Raw genomic sequence first — 22,345 nt, 5'->3', positions numbered from 1 at the left:
CCTAAAGAACATAGGTTGTCGTATTATTTTCACTTGCATCTCATAATTCCAAGTGTGTCTGATGGGGCGAGAATCATGTAAGTTCTAACCGGAACATAACATCCAATATCTATTCTCCATCCTTACGACCTTTTTTGGATTCTCACGCCCCATCCCATGTTTGTAGTTAGGCGCGATGGCATTGTTACTTTGCAGAAGTGGACGTTGTGTCGGTGGCGAGTTATGTATTTCCACAGTGTTCAAACTGTTGACAGTCTTTTGCGTGACAATTGGCAGGGTTAATCAGATTAAAGTATTTGCGCTGGATCAATTAAAGAGTGAAAACAATAATCCTCCCACCGACGTATGGAAATTTATTATTTTGTTCTTTTCTTGATTGGCAATATTTTTATGAAATAAAAATACAGTGTACCTATAAGTGCGCCTGTAGGAGAAAAACTAATTCAACACATATGTCGCATTTCATGAAAATTAGCATTTTCCGAAGACAAATTTCTCGTTTTTTACTAGAAAACTATTAAATCATTGCAAAACTCAAATCGCATGTGTGTATCAGACATTCATTATCACACTAGTAGAGAAATTACGTCCTAATAGTTGCTAAATTAGTAGAAATGATACAATAATAACCTACCTTTCAGTTTCATTTTCAGTTTCGGCCTACATTTTGTTCTTCAGTTTAAATTATCCAACTCAGTTTGGATTATCCACGTACAGGGGTGTTAATTATGGCGAGGGACAATCAGCAAAACAGTGAGACACAAAACTGAATTAGACAAGACAAATAAATAGTTAGTTTAGCATTCACAGAAAGTCATGGAAGGCTGTAAAAATGACACATGTAGTAAAATACGAACTATTTAATCCACAAATCAGCGCCTTGTGCAGGTCGCGAATTCGATGTTTCTATAGAGGCGATATCGAGGCATTCTGTTGGTGGTTTTGATGGATTTGGTCGTCTCAGTATATTGTTGATTTTCATTCAAGGTATTCCAGAAACTATTTTTGTGAAGCTGTAGGTGACAACGACGTAAATGATATGCGTTCGGTAACGCAAGGTAAACACCAACAGTTGTACTCACTGTACTGTTTGAATTGTCTTCACATTTCTCAAGGAGCAATACTGGATTGTCCAGGTCATGCACCTTGTTTTGAAGAAGTTCGTTCTTATCATGTAAGGTATGCAATGGCGATCTGGAAACAACCTAAGACCTCGGAGACAATTTCATTGGTTATTTTTAAATACTAGACTTTCACATTTACAGATATCGTTAACAATAAAGGTTACTCTGTCTCGACTGAAACGAGCCTTGACTTCTTGAGTACATCAGTCTTATAAGACATGAAAGCGTCGAGCTTGTTATTACTTGTCCTGATTCCTTTGATGCTAGGATTTACGGACATGATAGATACGCTTAATTCTTTTAACAGTATATATGCGAGTCTATCTAAAGTTCAAACAGTATACTAACCACAAACATAAAACTAATGCGAAGTATTTTCTTGATATTGCGAGAAAGCAATGTTCATGTTACAAGCCCATCGGACCTTATTTTTTCATCTGTTGACATAACAACCAATAGTCACATTTTTTATTTCCAGTATCCTGCACAGCTATATTTATGGTCATAGGTTAACCCATTCTATAGCTATTGTGCCAATTTCATGACATTGACCTTTGACATGTTAATCTCAAACATTGTAGGCTACTTCATTTCCACTCAAGTAATCGCTGTATCGAAATGAAGTAACTAAATAAATGTAAAACATCGAATGATAAAATGATGATATAGTTCATTAAATCTTGTAATATTTCATCATTGATTTAAAGTATATGGCATGAAAAGTTGACTTATTTACTTCTTTTTAATGACGTTCAGCATATATATTTAACATATGTTGGGCAATTAGAAACAAATAGTTCTTTGACAGTATTCATAATGAATCTTTTAATTGATAAACCAAGATAGTAAAAGCCAAACTATCCGATGGTTTTGTTCTTAATCAATATACCAGTTGATCAATGATTCCAATGTAATTTTTGTGTCAGTTTTTTAAAAAAAGCTTTGTGAATATCCCCAAGAACCATTGCGGCTGAATATCAACATTTCACGTGGAATCAGCACAGTTAAGTTACACCGAAAGAGAAAATGCGAAGATCTAGTTAACTTAGCTGTAGTAAGCACAAAGGTTGTGGTGGCGTAGTGGTTATGCCTATATGGGAGCTTTCTTAACGTTATTGTTCAATACCTGAAACGGACTCGAGCGTTTCAATTAGACCAAACACTTTCAGACTTTAAGTTTAAAATTGCGAAAAAAAATAGGTTAAAATGAGTACACATTTTTGATTATTTATTTGATTTTTTTAATCAATCAACTCCATAAAAGATTGTTATTGTAAAAAAATGTAAAAATAACACAAAATGAACAAGTGAGATGCATATTAAAATCTCTGCGAGAACCATGGTAATATACACCAAATGTGCAGAAAGTGATTCGCTAAAATGAGAATAATAATTAAACCTGACAAAACAAATCACAAATTACAAGAAAATTTCAGATTACACAAGCTTTAAAGGGGCCTTTTCACAGATTTTGGCATTTTTTAACTTATTCATTAAATGCTTTATTTCGATAAATGTAAACATTGGATCGTAAAAGCTCCAGTAAAAAATCAAGAATAAAATTAAAAAAAGGAAAAGAATATTGCCCGGACCAGGTTTCGAACCAGTGACCCCTGGAGTCCGGCCAGAGTCCTGAAGTAAAAACGCTTTAGCCTACTGAGCTATTCCGCCGAGTACATATACGTGAAGTATTTTATACCTTATATAAGCAATCTTCGTAGTTTCACAAAATTTAACGACAAAAACAGAACTCTCCAAATTATTCAATCGTTTCGCGTTGCAACGCTTTATAATTTTTAGGTTTTAAAATCGTCAAAAGATGCATATAATGGCTATATTAGACCATGGTAAATGTTCAGTATTACTGTTTCCTTACAAATATCATAACTAAAACGAAAATTTGCGAATCTGAAACAACTTTTTTCAATTTTGTCATTACAAGCTTTAAATATGTTTAAAGCATAAATGTTATACACGCGACTTCATACTTTTTTGTACAAATAAATTGTAAATTTAAATAGAAAATGACAATATTCAAATAATATAACCTCTCAGAAAACAAAACTGTTAGTCAACGTCCATATTTTTGCGGCATATTTTAGCATGAATAGAGATAATGGGTGTCATTAATCATGGAACTTATTAAGTATCTCAAGTATGTGATTTCCCATTTCACCAGCGCATTTTAAGTATAAAAAGATGTTTAAGAAACCACTCAAACAAAACTCCAGAAATGTATTGCATTTTGGTGGCTGTTGATGTTTTAACGGTAGGCGATTCGCTCGCAAATTCACAAACTCTTTCAATGAAAGAAGAAAATAATCCAGCAGATATTAGTCCGCTTGTATTAGGAATTACATCAGAAAATCAATAATCAACCGTGTAATTCTACCGGTAGATTCTTCCTCACATTCTACAGTTATTTCCGTCCCTCCAAAAATCATACGGACCGTAACCGCCCTTTCAGTTCCACTTCCGGCTAGAGGGACCTCAACAGAGCCAATCTGTTTGCATCCAATATCAGTTGTATATTTTGGATTTCTGTCACTTGTGACATAAATTGGAAACGCCAAAGACTTCTGCTGATCATAAATTGGTGAATAAGACTTTTCATTCTGCGCTTCATCCACGATAAGCTTATCTCCTGCCTCCACGAGCTTTGAGAAAATTTCTTTACAACGAGTTGAACCGTCTTCGTATACTGTTCGTTTCGACAAAGGGTGTTCCCCTATGATAAACATGTCTGCTACTTCTATACCGTATGTGTATTTGGAGACGCGTTCGGTAATAGCCGATGGGCAATGGCCATATATGACAGCTCCTTTTAGAACTGCTAGGCCGGCATCCGTTGGAACGATGATTTTCAGCGTCGGGAACTGCTTTTTCGTGGTTTCCTGCAGAAGCAACGACTCCGAATATCCTCCAACCATCAGAATAGCTTCAACACCTGAACATTCAGGTTTTTGAAGCAAACCAGACACATGGTCGACTATCTTGGACATAGACGAACTGAAGAAAGATCGCATTACATCTGCATCAACACGAAGTTTACCCCCTGCAGCAACGCTCACCTAAAATAGTTCAATTCCATACACAACAATAGTCTTCAAGAATGAAAAACAAATACAAGTAATTAGCACAATTGTATTTATCTTTTTACAAGCAATTTGACTACTTGGTTAATAATACAAACCTGTTTTCCATAACGTGTCTTGTGTAATGTATCTTGCAGCAACATTCCTGTTACATCTTTCGCAAGATCGGAGAGTGATACTGGTATTTTGATGGTTACCTTGCCGTCCTTGGTATTATCTAAAGCTCTCTTTTTAATTTCAAAATCACGGAGAAGTTCGATGTAGTCTTCCATACTCTCATCCTTAAATCTCTGCACAGCTTTTTTATCTGGAGGTAAAACACATTGTGCAATCTACAGATTTATACAACTGTAATTTGTTGTTAATATGTTATTGAACATATTGTTTGGCACACGACGACATAGAATATTGCATTTATGCACCTGTTATCATGCCAAGAAAGTCCATGAATGCTTCGTCAACCATCGTTCCTCCCCAGTCGCCGCCACTTGCCCTGTGGATCTCTTTGAGGTTACCTCCTGCGCATACTTGGTGAATTGTTATGTCAATTGTTCCACCTGAATATAATTGTTTAAGATATACGCATACTTAGTATGAACGTAATGCTCATTTATACTGGGTGGCGGTTTCCACCAGACTGGTAGGGAGCTCATGAATTATGTTGGATACTGCCGTATCTTTGTTTTAAACATTGCATGTAAGTAATCACTAAGATAGTGTAGAGAATGTGTTTATTTGTAGACTAAACTAACACAAGTGGCACCTGTAGTAAAGATCATATACAATGTAACATTATAACAATAAAATCTATGAGTTTTGTAGTTAATTAGAACAATGATCTTTAAATTAATTATACTTAGAGTCCATATTAAAAATGCAACGACTAGGGCCTTGCTAGTTTCGATTTTAAAAAAACTTTGTAAATGACCATACTTTGATTGTATATACTTAACGTTAAAGATGTGGGCCTTGTTGTTTCATATTATACTTATTTTGATAATAAGTTTTACCTTCCTCCCACACCAACCATTTCAATACCAGCACTGGGAATGGTCAGATATCGGACCAAGGATGTGATCTGAACACACTAAATACCTAACCTCTATATGAAGTTAAAAGCCATACATTATATTTTTTCGCCTGGTCTTTTTTAGAAGAGAGTTAACATTATAGTATTCAATTAAGTGGGGGCATGAGTTTACAAATAATTAAAATACAACTCTCTTATGTCACATCAAGGTTGTCAACGTTGTGCTTTCTGATACAAACTTGGAAGTGTTCATAAAATAAACCTTTTTAAAATTGTTAATTCCAGTCGTGACCATTTCACTTAAGGGTCGTGATTATAAATAACCTCAATGCCAGTTTGAGGAAAGTTTATTTAAACATGTTCTCCCAAGGGTCGTGGCCAGTTTTGACGGCAGGAACATTATTTAATCAAATTTTCTTGAGGACCACTAAACGATTTTACATAGGCAATATCAATCTAGGCGTACAGAGAAGCGTTATTTAAAGTTCACTCTTTGAAAATCCGTTTTAAGCTATGGTAATCCGCGGATTAGAGTGATTTGTAAAACTATGAAAGAGGGTCATAAACGCGTTCTTCAAATAGCACGTGCAAACAAATTCGTTCAAGGTGAAAATCATTTCTATTTAACAAGCCGTTTATATTTTTCAAGTAGTCAATACGCCGATTCAGATGTCGTCGGTCATAACATTCTAGAAATATCATTTGAAAACGATTCGCATGAAAAAATACCTGTACGTTTTGGTAATCGACCTATTGGCATTAACAGTTAATGGCTTCTTCATCTCTTCTAAAACATCACGCATTCTAAAAGTGTAAATGGTACTCAGGAAAGAATGTGGAAACGGACTTCGCGTCACCACCTCACCCAAATGATTAGACCTTTGATCTATGGAACATCTAAAATTGTAGTTTATAGACAGAATCTTTATAGTTTGCCTTAGTTTTCTTAGAGAGATTGGCTTTTCCTTCCTGTCCATAACGCATACAAAAAGCAAAAAATTGAAAGTAACAATCACAAGATTGTTAACACACTTATAAGACTATCGCACCTCCTGCATCTAATACTAAATATCTCTTCCCCGCTTTAAGTGTTGAAAGACCGGATTCCCCATCTTTCTGTACATGAAGATGTCTGCAGTACACGGACGCTGCCTCTGGTTCAAGTGCAAGTGAAAGCTTGTCAGCAGAGATTCCAGCCTGAAAACGCCAACAGAGCTTACCATTATTAAACAATTAATATTTAGATTGCAGTTAATTAAATTACTGACAAGTGAAGATGTCAAGGTTTTCAACGTTTTATCAAAATTTACGCGTAAATGTTATTCACACTGCATTTGTAAGCTACGTCTTCAATAAAGCTTCTAAACAGAACCCGCAAAATATCATATAAAGTTATTGTGCTCATAATGTCAGAGCAATACTTTTCCTAACTCAGGTTGTTGGTAGTATATTTTTGGCTATTTAACGTAACAGTGATATTGACCTGGAGGCTAACTGCTGCTCTAAATGCTCGGTCTTCATGTGATATGCCTACACAAAATATATCTAAATAACAATAACACTTACATTTAACCAAATAGCGATTAAAAAAAAACCATCCTATATGTTTTTCTATTTCAGTTACAGTGACCATTGAGTAGCATGCAATAATATACAAAATATGATACCTCATTATATCTATGCTTTAGCGAGTTAAATAGCGAACACCGTTACTATTTCTTTTTTAAGAGCATTAACCATGAGACAAGATATGTCTGTACATATGCTAAAAACATCCATCCTTTATCGAGTTTAATAGCAATCCCGTTATTTTCATTGTTAGAAGCAATACCTTCACCAAAATGGCCCTAATTGCAATATCAAGCAAGGACTGCATGTAAGCTAACTACAAGAAGAAATCAGCTTATTATATAATGCCTTGTCTAAGTTATTGCGTAAAAAGAAGTTTTTTATTTTTTAGGGACTCTTAACCTTGCTTTGGCCCAACTGACACAAAATGATATATTTGGTCACCCAGCTTTCTACATCTAAACTTTCAACAAAGGTGTGCCATACAAAATTGGGTTATCAAAAACCGTTGAATTCGAGTTAAATATAAGCAACAGCGATTGAGTCATTTCATAAAGGTAATTAACATAATGGGCATTAATCTAATGGAACGCCTTGAAAACAAACGGTGTAGAAATATCGCATAGCTCACAATTTAAATCTGGGAATGCGTATTACACATCAGCAAAATTATTTTTGAATGATGTAATGATTCGTTATTTCATGTCCACGTGTTCCAAAACATACCTTCTCAGCAGCTTAATCTCATGAACTGTTTTGCTGAATCATTCCAAATAGCAGGCACGGTTAAAACCCAGTGAATGTCATCTTCTTTCAATCCGTCTACCCGGCTTCCAGATATTTTCGACAAATCATCCTTCATGAATCTGTACACATGTGTGAAATAACTTATACATCTTAAAGACATACCCATGTTTGGTAGGGGACCCGTTAAGAAATATGTGTGTTATGTTCATGTTAATTACTCAAGAGATTTAGAAATTATGACACATTTAAAACTTAAACGCAAATCTTGCAAACGCGTATCGCACGCTTCCGGTTTTGGCTTATCTATATGCAAAGATTTTTTTTTATCGGATTCCGGATATAAAAAATGGAACATCTTATGAGTGTTCTATGACAATTTAGCCGAATATATTTCGATTTCAATTCAATAATGAAAAGAAACAATAGTTTGAAATATTTAAACAAATGCTAGAAAACTGACATATTTTTAGCCAATGTACATGTAACATAAAGCAAGAAATTAAATCAACATATGGCATATAACATATTGCGTGAGTGCATGTGCTTGTAACCATATGATTCGAAACAACGATTGTTGCAAGATATTAATGAAATATGATGATTATCAAATAATGCATGTACACTGATTATATCCATTTAACTGTTAAACACATTATGAACGTTTTGGTTGCGGTTTGCATTTGATTTTGTCCTATATTAAATACTCAACTATTTTAATAAGAAGCAACAACACACATTCAACATGCCTGATTGACAGAGAAAACACCGTCAACGCTGGCAGCTCTCGACCACACTCGTCTTCTAACACGGTATCTTTATGAATGGGCTTTAAGCATACATAAGAGGGTTAAGTTAGATATTGATCGTTCACATGCAAAATATTTTGAGAAAATTTTAAACTAAACTGCATATATCACTATGCATCTGGGGTATGGTAAGTTTTTATCCAGCGGCACGATCTGAACAAAATACATAACCACTGGGCCTTGTTGTTTGATAGATCAAAACTTCAAAACAATATTTTTAATTTTGCAATATAAAATTTTATAAAGTTTGTATACAATTAAACCAATAAGCAGAGTGAACAATCTGTTTGTTTAAAGGAAGATTTTGAAAGTAATTAACTTTATCTGTCTTTTATAAGTCATGTAAACACTTGGTGTCCAGTTTTGACCAAGTTTTTTTTCAATCCATTTTTCAGCCCTAGAGACCTTCCTATGCAGCGAACTGGAACGAATACGTTTAAATGCAAAGTATAGAGACACTTATCGTATCACATAAGCTTACCCTAGGTAAATGTGCACAAGCTAGCTAAACACGCATATTTTCAAAACTATTGTAGCCGTGAAAGGCTATTGTTTTAAAAATGTATCCAATTAAACATTTAGTATTTGTTATTTTTTCGATTACCTCAGATCGGGCAGAATATAAAGTAAGCACGTTCATATCTTCTATTTGTCTAGTCTTCCCTTATATTGCTGTGTATATATAATTCATGTCTATACACACAAACGAGTACCTTCTTCCACAGTGACATTTTGAATCTTCGGAAGTAGTACCATTTCTTGTGTTGATCGTCCTCACTCAATTCACTGTAGCGAGTTTCCGCCTCGTACCCAAATGCTTCAAGGGTCTTTCCGTCAGGTCTTATGAGAACGCACGTGGGACCTTTGCGACATGAATGTAATACAATTAACTTCGTTAAATACAAAAGCCGAAGAAAACATATTGTCTTTACTTCGGTGCTTATTTCTGGTTTTCAAAATGCTCGGGAATAACAACCAGGTCAATCCTAGGCGTTTGGTATATTTAGTGAAATAATTACATACATATATCTGGATTTATTCGTAAAATTAATATGATGTTGCATATTTTGAGGAATCATTAAATGTTATTAACCTTTTAATGATGTAAGCTGGCCTCCGCTCCATGTTTTTGCAAACACTTTAGGTCGGATCTCTTTCGTATTCATGTTTAAATGAAAACGCCCAACCTGAGTAGGTCGTCCCAAAATCTATAGCTGCAACCACTAGAGCTTCTCCTTTCGCAGCCTTTGGAATAAAAACACAAAGCACAACAAAAAAGCTATATACACTTCATGTATATGAATTCATCTGGGCAAAGACTAAACATTATAAAGACTGACATGGACAGGTATACACAGGGGTGTAAAATAGCGGTCGCCCGCTCGCATTGGCGACTGTATCTTAGCATTGGGCGAAAGGAATCCCAAAATACTCGCCTGACCGGGCGACCGCATAACAAGATCAGCCAGTGCTTTGATTAAGTAACAGGTGCTAGTCTGGCTGTCATGTTAACAGACTGTGCGGTCAATTTATAACGATATTTATGCTGCGCTTTATGCTAGAACAGTCACCAGTCTGAAAAGCGCGTGGGGTAATGTTTATCGTGACACCGTTTATATTCCCGCAAAAATGCGTATAAACAAATCGACATTCTAAACTTTTTAGGATCGAATTTTAAGGATAATAAAGACACACCAACATCTGACAAAATAAACAAACGCAAACGAGAACAAAAAATACGAGCAGTCAAACAGAAAACGTCAGGTATACGTTTCAAACTGGATAGTTTTAATGAAAATAAAGTGACAATTTTGACTTACCGAATCTTGTAAGAATTTAAGTCTGTCTCAGAAAATCATGCTTATTTTTATTGTGCCACAAAATGTTTCTGAGACCGTGCTTGAATGATTATAGGGCAATGGGTGAATAAAAGGAAAAAAACTTGGTTATTTGTGGTCATATTGTTTATTTACACAAGTCAACTTTCGGTTAATGTTCACAAACATAATTAGAATAGTTTGTCAAGTAAACAATTGTATAGTTTAACACTAATATTATTTATACATATTTGCTGTGAAAAATGCAGGGCGACAGCAAAATCAGTATTGGCGACCTGCTTTTACAAGCAGGGCGAGTTGATTTTGGCAAAATTTTACACCCCTGATACACTTTTTATTATATTTTAGAGTATGTCATTCGATGTCTTCACTTGACGTATAGCAGGGTAATAATACAAAGTGTAAGCATACAACCTTAAAAAATGAAAGTTTAACAAATATTATTATTTCCAAATTCGAACCCAAGGCATGTTAATCCATAGGCTGGTTCCTGTATTGCTTGCTTTTCCGTCGTATAGAAATGAGGCGTTATATATGTTTAACCCATATAAGTGAACCAGCGGTGGTAAAATAATTACAAGAAAACAACAGAGACGCTTCAAGTTAATCACGTATTCCGTTCAAAACGATATAGTATATTGAGTCTTCTACAGGTTTGAAGAAATGTCAGATATCTTATCTATGAGCGTGTCATTAATATATGATGCAAACACATATTTCGATACTAATTTGAAAAGCAAAACTTAATTTGTAGGATAACCTTATATATTGTTAGGGTAACCATTCGGCATAAAGCATTTAGAAAGCCTCAGTTCACAATAAGCAAAATACAATTGAGAATGTGCGTCATTTATAAGTAATCAAATATTAACATAAATAAGCTTTTCAATGCAAACATTTTTTTTATAGCACTGTACTTTTTCAGTTTCGGTTTAGTTTCAGCGGAAAGTAACATCAAATTGCATTTCATGATTCAGGCATTATATAAACCGGTCAAAAGACGATATCATTTCGTTCCTACAACGAAATTTTATATTATTGTTGGTGTTGGCAGCTGTTTCACTTCATTTTCTCATTAACATTCGGAGACAGAGAAATGTCAGTTTCGATTTTAGTGTATCTTTAACCGAATTTCAACGTTAATTCTGAGTTAATTTTTAAATCAATGATATCTACCATTTGAACAAGAAGTTCACAATTATGAATATCAAAAGACTAACACACGCAAACTTGTGATTTAAATGTCATTATAAAGCTGTTTATTCTTTTCGTTTCGATTTCCAATAATGTTGTGTGTATTTAAGGCTTGTTTAAAAGAATGCTTGTAACACGCGTTTAAAATCGTTTTAAATCAAATAAAACAATATGTTTGTCAAATGGTACATGCGATATGTTTATAATAATAATTAACAAATATAAAACAAAATGTATAACTTACCATGTTTAAAGCAAGGCTACCCTTTACATGTAAATAAGATGACTTACACACTTCTCTAGGCGGAAGTAAATTACCGCCGAATTCATATAATAATTTGTCGACTGGTTTCTGCTTTAACCATTTATAGGCCTAGATTAAAGTCCTTTGTTTCCACTAACATATTAAGTTAATTTTGTAATTGATGGATTTTTGGGCGGAAATGATCAAATGTAGTAATAATGATCACAAACTCCATAAATATGATCTAATGATGTAAATATCAACGAAAACGCACTTGGAATGTAACAGACCGGTCGGCACAAAATAAGGTCGGTCGGGTTAGTTTAAACAAATTAATAGTATTTTTACGATATATCAATTTTATTCAAAGGTCCACTCGTTGTCCTTTTTGTGTCTAAATAAGTAGATCAAGATCGCTTTTTTAATTTCTTCCTCTGTGTCTAACAATTTTAAATTTTATTTAACATGAATGTCTGCTTGTGCGATTTGTTTTAAAAATAAATATTCATTTAATGATTTTAGTTTTGCATTTTAAAACAATTCCAAATACTAGCATTTATGAACATATAAATTATTTTGACATTGTATAAAATTGTAAATTTTATCCAGCCGAAGATATTCGATTTGTGAGATATACGCTCAGTTTCGATATCCTATCGTCTACAACGGAATAAAGATGTTTACGTTTGAAGGAGTATATATCCAATGCTAGCGTTCACCTCGTTGATAAAATGTTCAAAGAAACGTGTAAGAAATATCTGTGTAAAAGAACGAAAAGATAAAACAGAAATATGGACTATTTATTCTGAAAACCAGACACGATATTAATGACGGCCTGACTTAACTCTATGCGGAAGTTTATTGTTTTCTATTCCTGAAATGCGTTATCGTGTGGCTAAAGTTCAACCTGTACTGAAACTAGTGCAAAAATCAAACATACTCGTTTTACCTTACAATCAACAGACATGAGTTTGCAATATAACATTGTTTTAAACAAACACAAAGGGTGGTCCTGTGTATTCTTTAATTTTCTTGACATTTTGTCCGTGCAAGCATTATGTCTGCGCTAAAAGCTTGCTTACCAAACTACTTACTTTTACTAAGTTATGGAAGTGTGGCCTTTATATACATACAAAAGCAACATGTTTTACATATAATTTTCATTAACTGTTTCAAGATTAACGTGTGAAAAGATACTGTTACATTGTTGTGAGAATATGTTACAATATAAGCCGCTAATGTTAATTATTGGCTAAAGTAATTTTTATTATGCAATAACGCTGAAAACGCTGACCCAAAATGTGTTATCACGTCACTGATAAAACTATTAGCCCCCGTCCCCATTTCAAGATGCAGTACTTTGAATCGATATTAAGACACGCCCTCTACTTTGAAATACATGTACTTGCTCGCTATCCACTAGGCTCGGCTAGGTGCTGCTGTACTTAGATGTGCTTTATTCACACTGAATATATGATGCTCGTGTTAAGAAGTTATGTTATAATAGTCCACTTAAAACTGTTCGCCCTGGACTCTCCGATAAGCGCAATGGGTGGTACACACGTTTCTCATCATGGCAACAAGGATTCGATCCACGCTCCCGAACTTTGGTTGGTGATCACTATACCAGATAAGGTTTACTTCCGGGTACTCTATCGCGCTCTTCTTAGCACAAAACGACATCAAAATTAACTTAGTGTCAGTAGAATAGTTGGTGAAACAAATAATTTAGGAAGAAGTGCTAGGACACACCTTGTGTCCACACTTAATGCCGCCCCAGCCGCGGAAGGAAGGACCTCATTAACTTCATTAAGTTTGTAATATACTCATAAGCGTTTGATGTACGCACTGCTCAGGACGCTTCCATTACGAATGAATATAATACAATTACCAGATGTGTGCAATATATTTGTACATTTATTTGTTTATTGATATACAGATTGAAAAAATTATTACTAATAGTTAATATATGACTAACAAGTTATCAACTCGCATTGATCATATGATAACATCTGTTCAGCCGAGCAATACAACACACACGCACATACCTAAATTAAAGTCGTAAGATCACATCATAACTGTCGTTATAATAAGTCATCAAACTATATAAATGGCGAACGGTTATCAAAATATGAACAGATAAGCAATCCAATAAGAAATATTAAAGAACAAAAACGTTCCGGGGAAAACGTATCTGCACCACACGTCGATGTCGCTAACTGCATTCCCGGCTTGCGCGTTTCCTTTCCCTCTAAGAGCTGACCTATACTTTAGGTCTCCGGTCAGACAATACAGCAGCATCGTTCCGAACCTGGTCCTGCGCCGCCGCCTATTCTTTCGACAAGAATCCGTAGTGCGCAGTTTGAAGGACGTTTTCGCACTCTGTGTGCTGATCGTTGGTTTGTCCGTAGAACCGTTGTCATTGCTCTGAAAATATTTAAAGCAACCTATATTTTATACCTGCATAACAGTGGGTAGGAACTGTTTGTGTAATAATTGTATTATCATAAGTATGGTTTAAGCAGTATACAGTAACTTGTATAACTACTCGTACTAAAATATGTGCATATATAAAGTTCACTTCGTGTTTATAAAGACTAAACTTGTCTTGAATACTGATCTACCGGCATTTGTTTCTAGAACTGACGCGATAGACAGGCCATTGTGCACTGGAATATACACCTAAAGGCCTTAAGTGAAGCTCTAGCTACAACTTGTTGATAGCCCATTCGAGATGCGACCCTTGATCTTTGATCGCCTTCAGTTGAGCATACACAAGTAGATCTACAGCTTGGCTAAATGTTCCTTACGAAATGCGTGTCGTCATTAAAAGCAATAACGGGAGATCAATCTTACGACAACCGAGCTGTGAATACAGTTTGTCTACACGAGACCTATGAAACCGTTGAGCAATGTTTTGATACAAATACATACATTTACCTCAGTTTGATGCAGGACGCCCTGTTCTTCCGTGTCCGGGTGTTTTCCGACCTGCGGCCCGGCCTCCGCCTCCTCATCACTGTCCGCGCCGCCCTCTAGCGGCAGCACCTTGGTGAAGTAGTTGACGGCAGCGTACTCGATCATGGCGGCCATCTCGAAGACGATACAGACATTCAGGTATGTATCGAGGGCGGTCGCGTAGGAGACGCGCGGCAGGCCCTCCCGCACCGTCATTCCTATACCGGCCGTCGCAAGAATCGTGGTGACGCCTTAAGATGATTACAGTGAACAATTGACTATAATTTATGAATGAAAGTTTTCAAGTCTTAGAAAACAGTCAAGTACGCTGCCAAGTTAGAAAATAAGTTAACTGTTCGATGTAGGTGATTTTATTCTGGAATTGTATTTTATTCGAGGTTTGTTATGTAGGGTGAGCCGATAACGCGAATTTCCATACAGCAAGCGGATTAAAATCACTTACTATATCTGTATATATAATATAATATAATAATATAATTGATAAGTATTATTTAATATACCCCATGTAAAATCTAAATGCTTGTGTTTAGTGTCATTGTATCATTTAAACAAGTTAATGCTGTCATTTTCACATGTGAACGATTAAAATCATTAGATTTTATACTTAGTATAATTAATGTATATTGCAGTCACCCATTTTTACAATTTGTAGTGCTATATATATTATATCTCAGTTAGGATAAAGGGCAAATGGGTAGTTAATAATGTATCTTACAAGAACATAATTGCATTAGCATGTTTATGGAAAACTAAGGCAAACTATAAAGATTCTGTCTATAAACTACAATTTTAGATGCAAATATTAAGCATATTTATGTAAAATGTCAAGAGTTGTTTTCTAACAGCTTTCGCATCCGCTTGAAGACAGTATTTGAACTAGCCGATTAACTTCCTCTAAGATCTTACTAAATGAAACTCATAAATCACAAAGAGAGAGACTGCCTAATATGACGGCAGTATTTGTTTCCAATTTCTCACAGAAAATTAATATTGAACATGCATTCGGCTTAAGATTCCATGCTGGAACATTATTTCACATCTTTAAGAGCGAAGTCAATCAAGTCGAAGCGAATTGGGGTGACGTTATAACCACAGGCGCGTTCAACCAAAAGTAATAACAGATGATACTCCGATACACTCTGAGAAAAATTTTATGCTTTCCAATGAATATACAAAAACATAGCATTAAGTGGGTTGTTTCGTATTTGGCCGTCACAATATTGTTATACTAATTATGTTGAAACATAACATGTAATACAAAATGCATGTTACAGTTTTTTTTCCAGAGTTCTGCATTTGTTAAAAAATTGTCATTAAGCGCATTACCTTAACAGATGAAATTAATTAAAGGGCGTAGATATACCAACAAGAAATAATTCGATCCACAGATGCTTTTAAATGTTGGTGACCGGACCGGGCTGTCTGGATTAAAAAAGCTTACGCCACCACCTCTGATCCATTCAAACTGTCATTTTATACAATGGGCATGTATGTTTGACAAAACTTGTATGGAAAACAACTGTAGCATTCCCAATTCTTCCATCTTTTCACGATTGTTACGCTTGATAGTTTTATAAATTCAAATGGTGATTACCCATGCTCGATCATGTATTTTATAATACAGAGTATGGCTATGCACGGAGTGTCATTGTGCTCGATGTGTACACAGTTAATAGATTTAAATATATGATACAAATTGGACAATTGTTTGTCAATCTGTAGCTATATAGTTTTATCAATTTTTAATGGTGATTATTCATGCACGGACATGTATTTTATAATACAGAGTATGGCGGCTATGCATGGGTAGTCATTGTGCTGGCAGTGTACACAGCTAATTGATTTAAATGTCTGATAAAAAACGAAAATTGTCGGTCAATCTGTAACGTAATAGTTTTCAAATGGCGATTACCCATGCACAAAAATGTATTTTACAATACACAGTATAGCTATGCCTGAAGTGACATTGTGCTGGCAGTGTACACAATTAATTGATTTAAATTTCTTATAGAATTTTGATTTTTTTGGCAATCTGCCAAGTTCCTTCAGGATTACCTAGAAGAACGCGTGCAGGCGCGGCATCCCTGTTTATCCAGAACGTGACCCAGGAGAGGCACGTGATCATGGAACAAGGGAGGTAAATCTGCAGGATGAAGAACCCAATACGGCGCTCAAAGTAAATGTACACTTTCAAAATGGAGAATTCCCCTGTAAGTTAAGTGAAGAAGGTTTATCGAATATTCTCGTCTTCAGGGTCTGTGAATGTCACGAGAAACTTATTTCATATTTTTTGTAAAAGGTTCGGCGATACAACGTTTGATAGAATACTCAATACAACAAGTATAATGATTATATAGTAGTAATACTATGGTATGGTATATTATTATATAATTATATGGCGAATATAGTATTTGAGAAAGCACCATTGATAATCATCAGTGATTAAAACGTGTGATAGACCATACTTCTAAAGTAACCGTATGATATCCATTCATGCAATATGAAATACCGAATGGTGTAGCCTCCGTGTTATTACTCGTGGTGACGTCAATGATGTCAAACTGGGCTAGACGTACGTCTCTCATCAACTCGACGGAGACGTTGTTGCCGTATTTCCACATGTACAATACGTCGTCCTTCGTGTAGCCATCTGCAAGCAAACCAATACCATGTATCAACAGTATGGACGCCGTACATTTTGTATAGGTTTACACTATACAAAAAACATTAACATAAATGATTTTGCTGGCTTATTAGACTGCACTTGACTATCCTCCGACAAACGAAGTGAAACACCAATTGAAACAACTTTAATACACCAGTATGACGTCCTTTATTAAAGAAAAGTGACCGATTTGCATATACCTTTACACAGGACAAAATCACAAGGCATGAATTAAACACCAATTAATAAACACTGGGGTCACCGCCTTTGGAAGTTAATGTCAAGAATATCATTTGAGATTCAACCCGAGTTCAAGACACCAAAAAACTTACGTTTAGCCGAGATTTATTCACAAAATATGTTAGCGTTTAGAAATAACTACATAGCATCAAGATTAAAATAAGTTTGCAATACAAGATAATTGGTTTCAATTCAACTGCAATTTTACTACTAAACAGAGCAACGGTAAATATGTAAAACATTTGTACATTTTAGCATAATCGTAATTTTAAATAAAACGTTCTATTCTTACTTATTGCGTGATAAAAATACACAGGAGGGCTTTTGCAAGTATTTTGAGTAAATAGCTGATGATGAGAAGTGTTTATTTAACAGTAGCTTTTACTGTCAAATGTGAAAGATTTAAATGAAAGTGTACACCTATTGTAATTAATGTTACATCACCATTTTTATAGAAACATTATACGAATGGTAAATATAACATTAGGTTATAGGATATTTTATTTCATCCGACCAGTTGTAATTTAAAAAGAATTTAGGCCATAGCTGTTCAAAAGGTATACTCGCATTGGCCAAGCGGTCATACGCATTATTTCCGCCTTTAGCACAGCACTAGGTTGTGTCTGAGTACAGGTGTCGGATAAACTTTATTATTTTATTTCAGCTTCATCCTAAATTAACCTAAAGCAATCAAAGCATATGCAATAAATATGTGTACACAAACACTTCTTTCTCGTTGTGGGATGTCTTTTAACTTTGGTTAAGAGCATACGATGGACAACAGAATGTGTAAGAGTACATATTCCGAAATCTAAAGGATTCCAATTCTTGTCTATGGGGTGAAAAATAGAGAAAGTATTATACAACAAAACTGGGTTTCATAGAGGTTGAAGACTTCATTTAAACGATTTTCTTTTCGGATTTAAATCAGAATTTTAATGCAGCAGTTCTGTACTAGTGTTGAAGTGGAATTATTGTATCCAACCGATGAGTCATGAGTTTGAATCCCACTTTGTCAATGACCTGGAAAGTTTTTTCTATAAGCCCAAGGCTCACGATGCAATTGAGTTCATCGTAAACTTTAAAACAGCCACAGTTTGCGTCTACGTACAGCTTCCGAGCACGAGAGGGCACACAGGCTTGTCCATGGGATAGAGGCCCAGCCGCATCGGACAGGCTGCCTTCACCGTCAGTCTGTGGACAGAGGCATGCACGTATGCGATCAGAAAGTATTTTATAGGTTGAAACGTTTGGTTCAAAGCATATATGATATTTGTTTTAGATTTTAAGATTTTATATACAATCAATACAAGTTAATCTAAACGTCATATATCATTATTAAGATATGGAGTAAAATTTCAATTTCGTTACACGATCATACATTTTAAAAATACATCCAGATAGCGTTAAACAAAAATGTTTACGCAGCAAACATTTTAATACGACTTCATTTGATTTCGCTGGAATTTCTGACATAATTAAATTGTAAATATGTTGCGCCGAGGAATGTTGTCAATTGCCACATGTCATTTTATACAATGGGCATGTATGTTTGACAAAACTTGTATGGAAAACAACTGTAGCATTCCCAATTCTTCCATCTTTTCACGATTGTTACGCTTGATAGTTTTATAAATTCAAATGGTGATTACCCATGCTCGATCATGTATTTTATAATACAGAGTATGGCTATGCACGGAGTGTCATTGTGCTCGCTGTGTACACAGTTAATAGATTTAAATATATGATACAAATTGGACAATTGTTTGTCAATCTGTAGCTATATAGTTTTATCAATTTTTAATGGTGATTATTCATGCACGGACATGTATCATGCAAAATATGATGCAAATGTATCTATGTAGGCGAAATATATTAGACAAGAGTGGAATTTGTTCTGTGTAAATTTATATTTATCCCTACTGGATACAAAACTGAGTAATTCCCACATGATTAACATATCATGAAATCCCGTTTTCCCCAGAATTTGTGGTTTATTTTATACTGATAACTTAGGTAGGTATGAATAATGAAAATAGTTAGCAAATGAGGGAAATGCCTATTTGATGCAAACGCATGCATAGCCCGTTGAAAGAAAATTATATTTTGCATGTGTTCTTCTTCTCAGATAAAAGTTATTTCCTTACAGCAGCCCTTGTGACCCACATACATGGCAATAAGACAATAAGGCTCTTCCGTCTTCTATGGTTACGTACCTTCTTGACAAATATACCCTTCCGTCGTTACGTATTCGGACGAAGAGGTTCGGTCTGGGGATATTGTGCTGATGTGACTTTTGTCCGTTCAGGAAGTACGTGTTGGGCTTCCAGATGAGCGACAGGAAGAGGTTATTCAACGTTACCTCCGTTATATTATGAATCTTGAATTTCAGTCTTTCGTCTGTCCAACGCTGCCGGAAGTAGCATTGGAAGGAATAGTCCTTCATATGAAAGCAAACTATCTTATGAATACGTGTAAAATTGTAACGGATAATATAAACACAAATGAAAAAAGTATGCCGTAACTCTATTTGATGATGCATGAGCTAATATCAACAATTCAACCTTGTGTATGTAGATGAAGTTATTTTGCCCAAAGATCTTCTAATTTTTTCATATTTAAACAGAAAGAAGAACCTGGTAAAACCTATTGTGATTATCGATGAATGGAAATTACTGATCTAACGAAGACCGATATGTACAGTATTAAAATGTGACTGGCCAATAAACGAGAAATGTGACCTGGTCTTTGTATAAACAATTTATCAATGTTTGCAATTTGCAAAATGTAGAAACACTTTTGTCCGAATTATAGTTTTGTATGGAGACGAATTTTATACATTCATTGTCGGGTTTATTGTTTATTTTCCTTCGATCAACTCATCACCCATCCTTGCGCAATTTGGCTTCTTCATTAACTCGTCCCATGTATCTACCAATATAATAAGTCGCATAGTCGATCAAATGGTCAAATAGCGTCTATGTGAAATTGGATCTTTATTGCCGACATTGAGTGAGGCTAGTGGTGCGCGCAGACATCCCCGTGCTGTTTTGTTGATTAAAACAAAAACCCTGAGCACTAAAGCCCTATTAACGGGATTTAAAGGGAACTGATGGTAATCACAGAGAAGATTTGCCGAGGTCATTTAATCAATCAAGCTGTCCAAAGAGATAAACAGTAATCTGCACTGCCTGTTTGTTCTTGATATAAAGAAGTAATAAGGACTTGGTTCGAACAAATAAAACGCCCCCCGGTCAAACAGAATACATGAATTGCGCAGTATTGTTACAAACCCCAACTTCTTTAAGCAGAAAAATACGGAGGAAATATTTACTGTCTGTGTTTGTTAATGGAATTATGATTATGTCGCTTGAACATTCCTTGCCATTCAATTTGAGATATTAAATATTAAAGAGTCTCCCTAGTTTTGTTCCCAGATGTTTCACGTTTGTTATCAAGCTACCAATAACAATGACAAATCATTTCTTTGTTCACAATATTGCTGAAAAATATATGATTAATTTGCATTCTAAATACCTCTGTATATGAAAGTCTAATATTTCCTTTAAATACGAACCTCGAGGTGTAATGCAAATTTAGTGAAACTTCGATAAGCTGTTAGAGTTAAATCATCGTTTGTTAAGGGGGCCTTTTCACAGATTTTGGCATGTTTTGAAGTTTGATATTAAATGCTTTATATTGATCTAAAAAGCTTCAGTAAAAAATCAAGAATAAAATTTTAAAAAAGAAAAAAAAAGTATCTTGCAGCAGGGCTCGAACCAGTGACCCCCGGAGTCCTGGAGTAAAAAACTAGTAAACACCAATTAGACCGCTCGGCCATCCTGCCAAGTATACATGGATGAGGTATTTTATACTTTATACAAGTAATCTTCGTAGTTTTACAAAATTAAACGACAACAACAGAACTCACCAAAGTATTCAATCGTTTCGCGTTGCAACGCTTTATAATTTTCAGGTTTTTAAATCGTCAAAAGATTCATATAATGGCTATATAAGACCATGGTACCTGTTCAGTATTACTGTTTCCTCACAAATATAATAACTGAAACGAAAATTTGCGAATCTGAAACAACTTTTTTCAATTTCGTCAATTTACCAAATCGTGAAAAGATCCCTTTAAAGCAAACACTTGCCACACTTTACAAACGGTTGCAGTATTATAGGCAAGCACTAATCATACGAATTTGCTTCATTATATCTTATTTAACATTTTAAACATTTATTTTTAAATGTGTTATTAAAGGCATAGTATAATTGTATATAAGGTGAATCTCACCATGTTACTTTCTGAAATTTGACCAATGCTCCGAATCATCATGTCAGTTTCTATCACAAGTGGTTTTCCTGTTGGCAGAACAAATTGGTATGGTACGTAAAATGGAATCATGTATATGAAATATTGCAAAATGAAATCGTCCACCAGTGATGTTTTAACTACACGGAAAATCAAAACGAAAAAGGTATATGTAAATGGTACATGCAGGCGATATAAACAACTTTCTGTAAACACTCAGCCTGACATAATTGCTTTAGTTTCTGACAAGACAGTATTAAACAATGTAAATATACAATAGTTAAGTACGTTGGTTTCTATACTGATATTACAATAAGATGGTAACATTTGGTAAAATTGGTCAAATATGGTTCCCGTTATCTGAAAAGCTGGTTGATGCGCTGCCCCTACGTAAGTGATAATAAAAGCTTTGATTTTATTTTACTAGTCAATGTCGTAAATATTATCTTGGAACATTTTAAAATAGGTTATATCAATTTAATGTAGACCAATCAACTGA

At 34.9% G+C, this 22,345-nt stretch overlaps 1 protein-coding gene and 1 pseudogene across 6 annotated transcripts in view; both read right to left on the bottom strand.

Annotated features, from left to right (window-relative positions):
• LOC127879812 (gamma-aminobutyric acid receptor subunit alpha-6-like) overlaps positions 1–22,345 on the bottom strand; it is a 56,342-nt gene that overhangs the window by 15,667 nt on the left and 18,330 nt on the right. Inside the window, exons 5-11 of one of the 6 annotated variants that reach the window (XM_052426863.1) lie at positions 21,829–21,896; positions 19,748–19,971; positions 18,643–18,725; positions 17,136–17,276; positions 16,682–16,834; positions 14,588–14,856; positions 13,959–14,074 (exon numbers count right to left, since the gene is read on the bottom strand). The exons of 1 other annotated variant lie outside the window; for it this stretch is intronic. In XM_052426863.1, the coding sequence (XP_052282823.1) occupies positions 13,959–14,074; positions 14,588–14,856; positions 16,682–16,834; positions 17,136–17,276; positions 18,643–18,725; positions 19,748–19,971; positions 21,829–21,896 (1,054 nt within the window). The remainder of the gene's footprint in view (positions 1–13,958; positions 14,075–14,587; positions 14,857–16,681; positions 16,835–17,135; positions 17,277–18,642; positions 18,726–19,747; positions 19,972–21,828; positions 21,897–22,345) is intronic. 4 more of the 6 variants (XM_052426864.1, XM_052426865.1, XM_052426866.1 and 1 more) reach the window with 4 other exon arrangements.
• On the bottom strand, positions 3,065–12,175 carry LOC127879810 (heat shock 70 kDa protein 12A-like; annotated as a pseudogene).

The sequence above is a fragment of the Dreissena polymorpha genome, chromosome 4, assembly GCF_020536995.1.
Source record: "Dreissena polymorpha isolate Duluth1 chromosome 4, UMN_Dpol_1.0, whole genome shotgun sequence".
Lineage (NCBI taxonomy): Eukaryota > Metazoa > Mollusca > Bivalvia > Myida > Dreissenidae > Dreissena > Dreissena polymorpha.
This window is presented reverse-complemented; position numbering and strand designations above follow the sequence as displayed.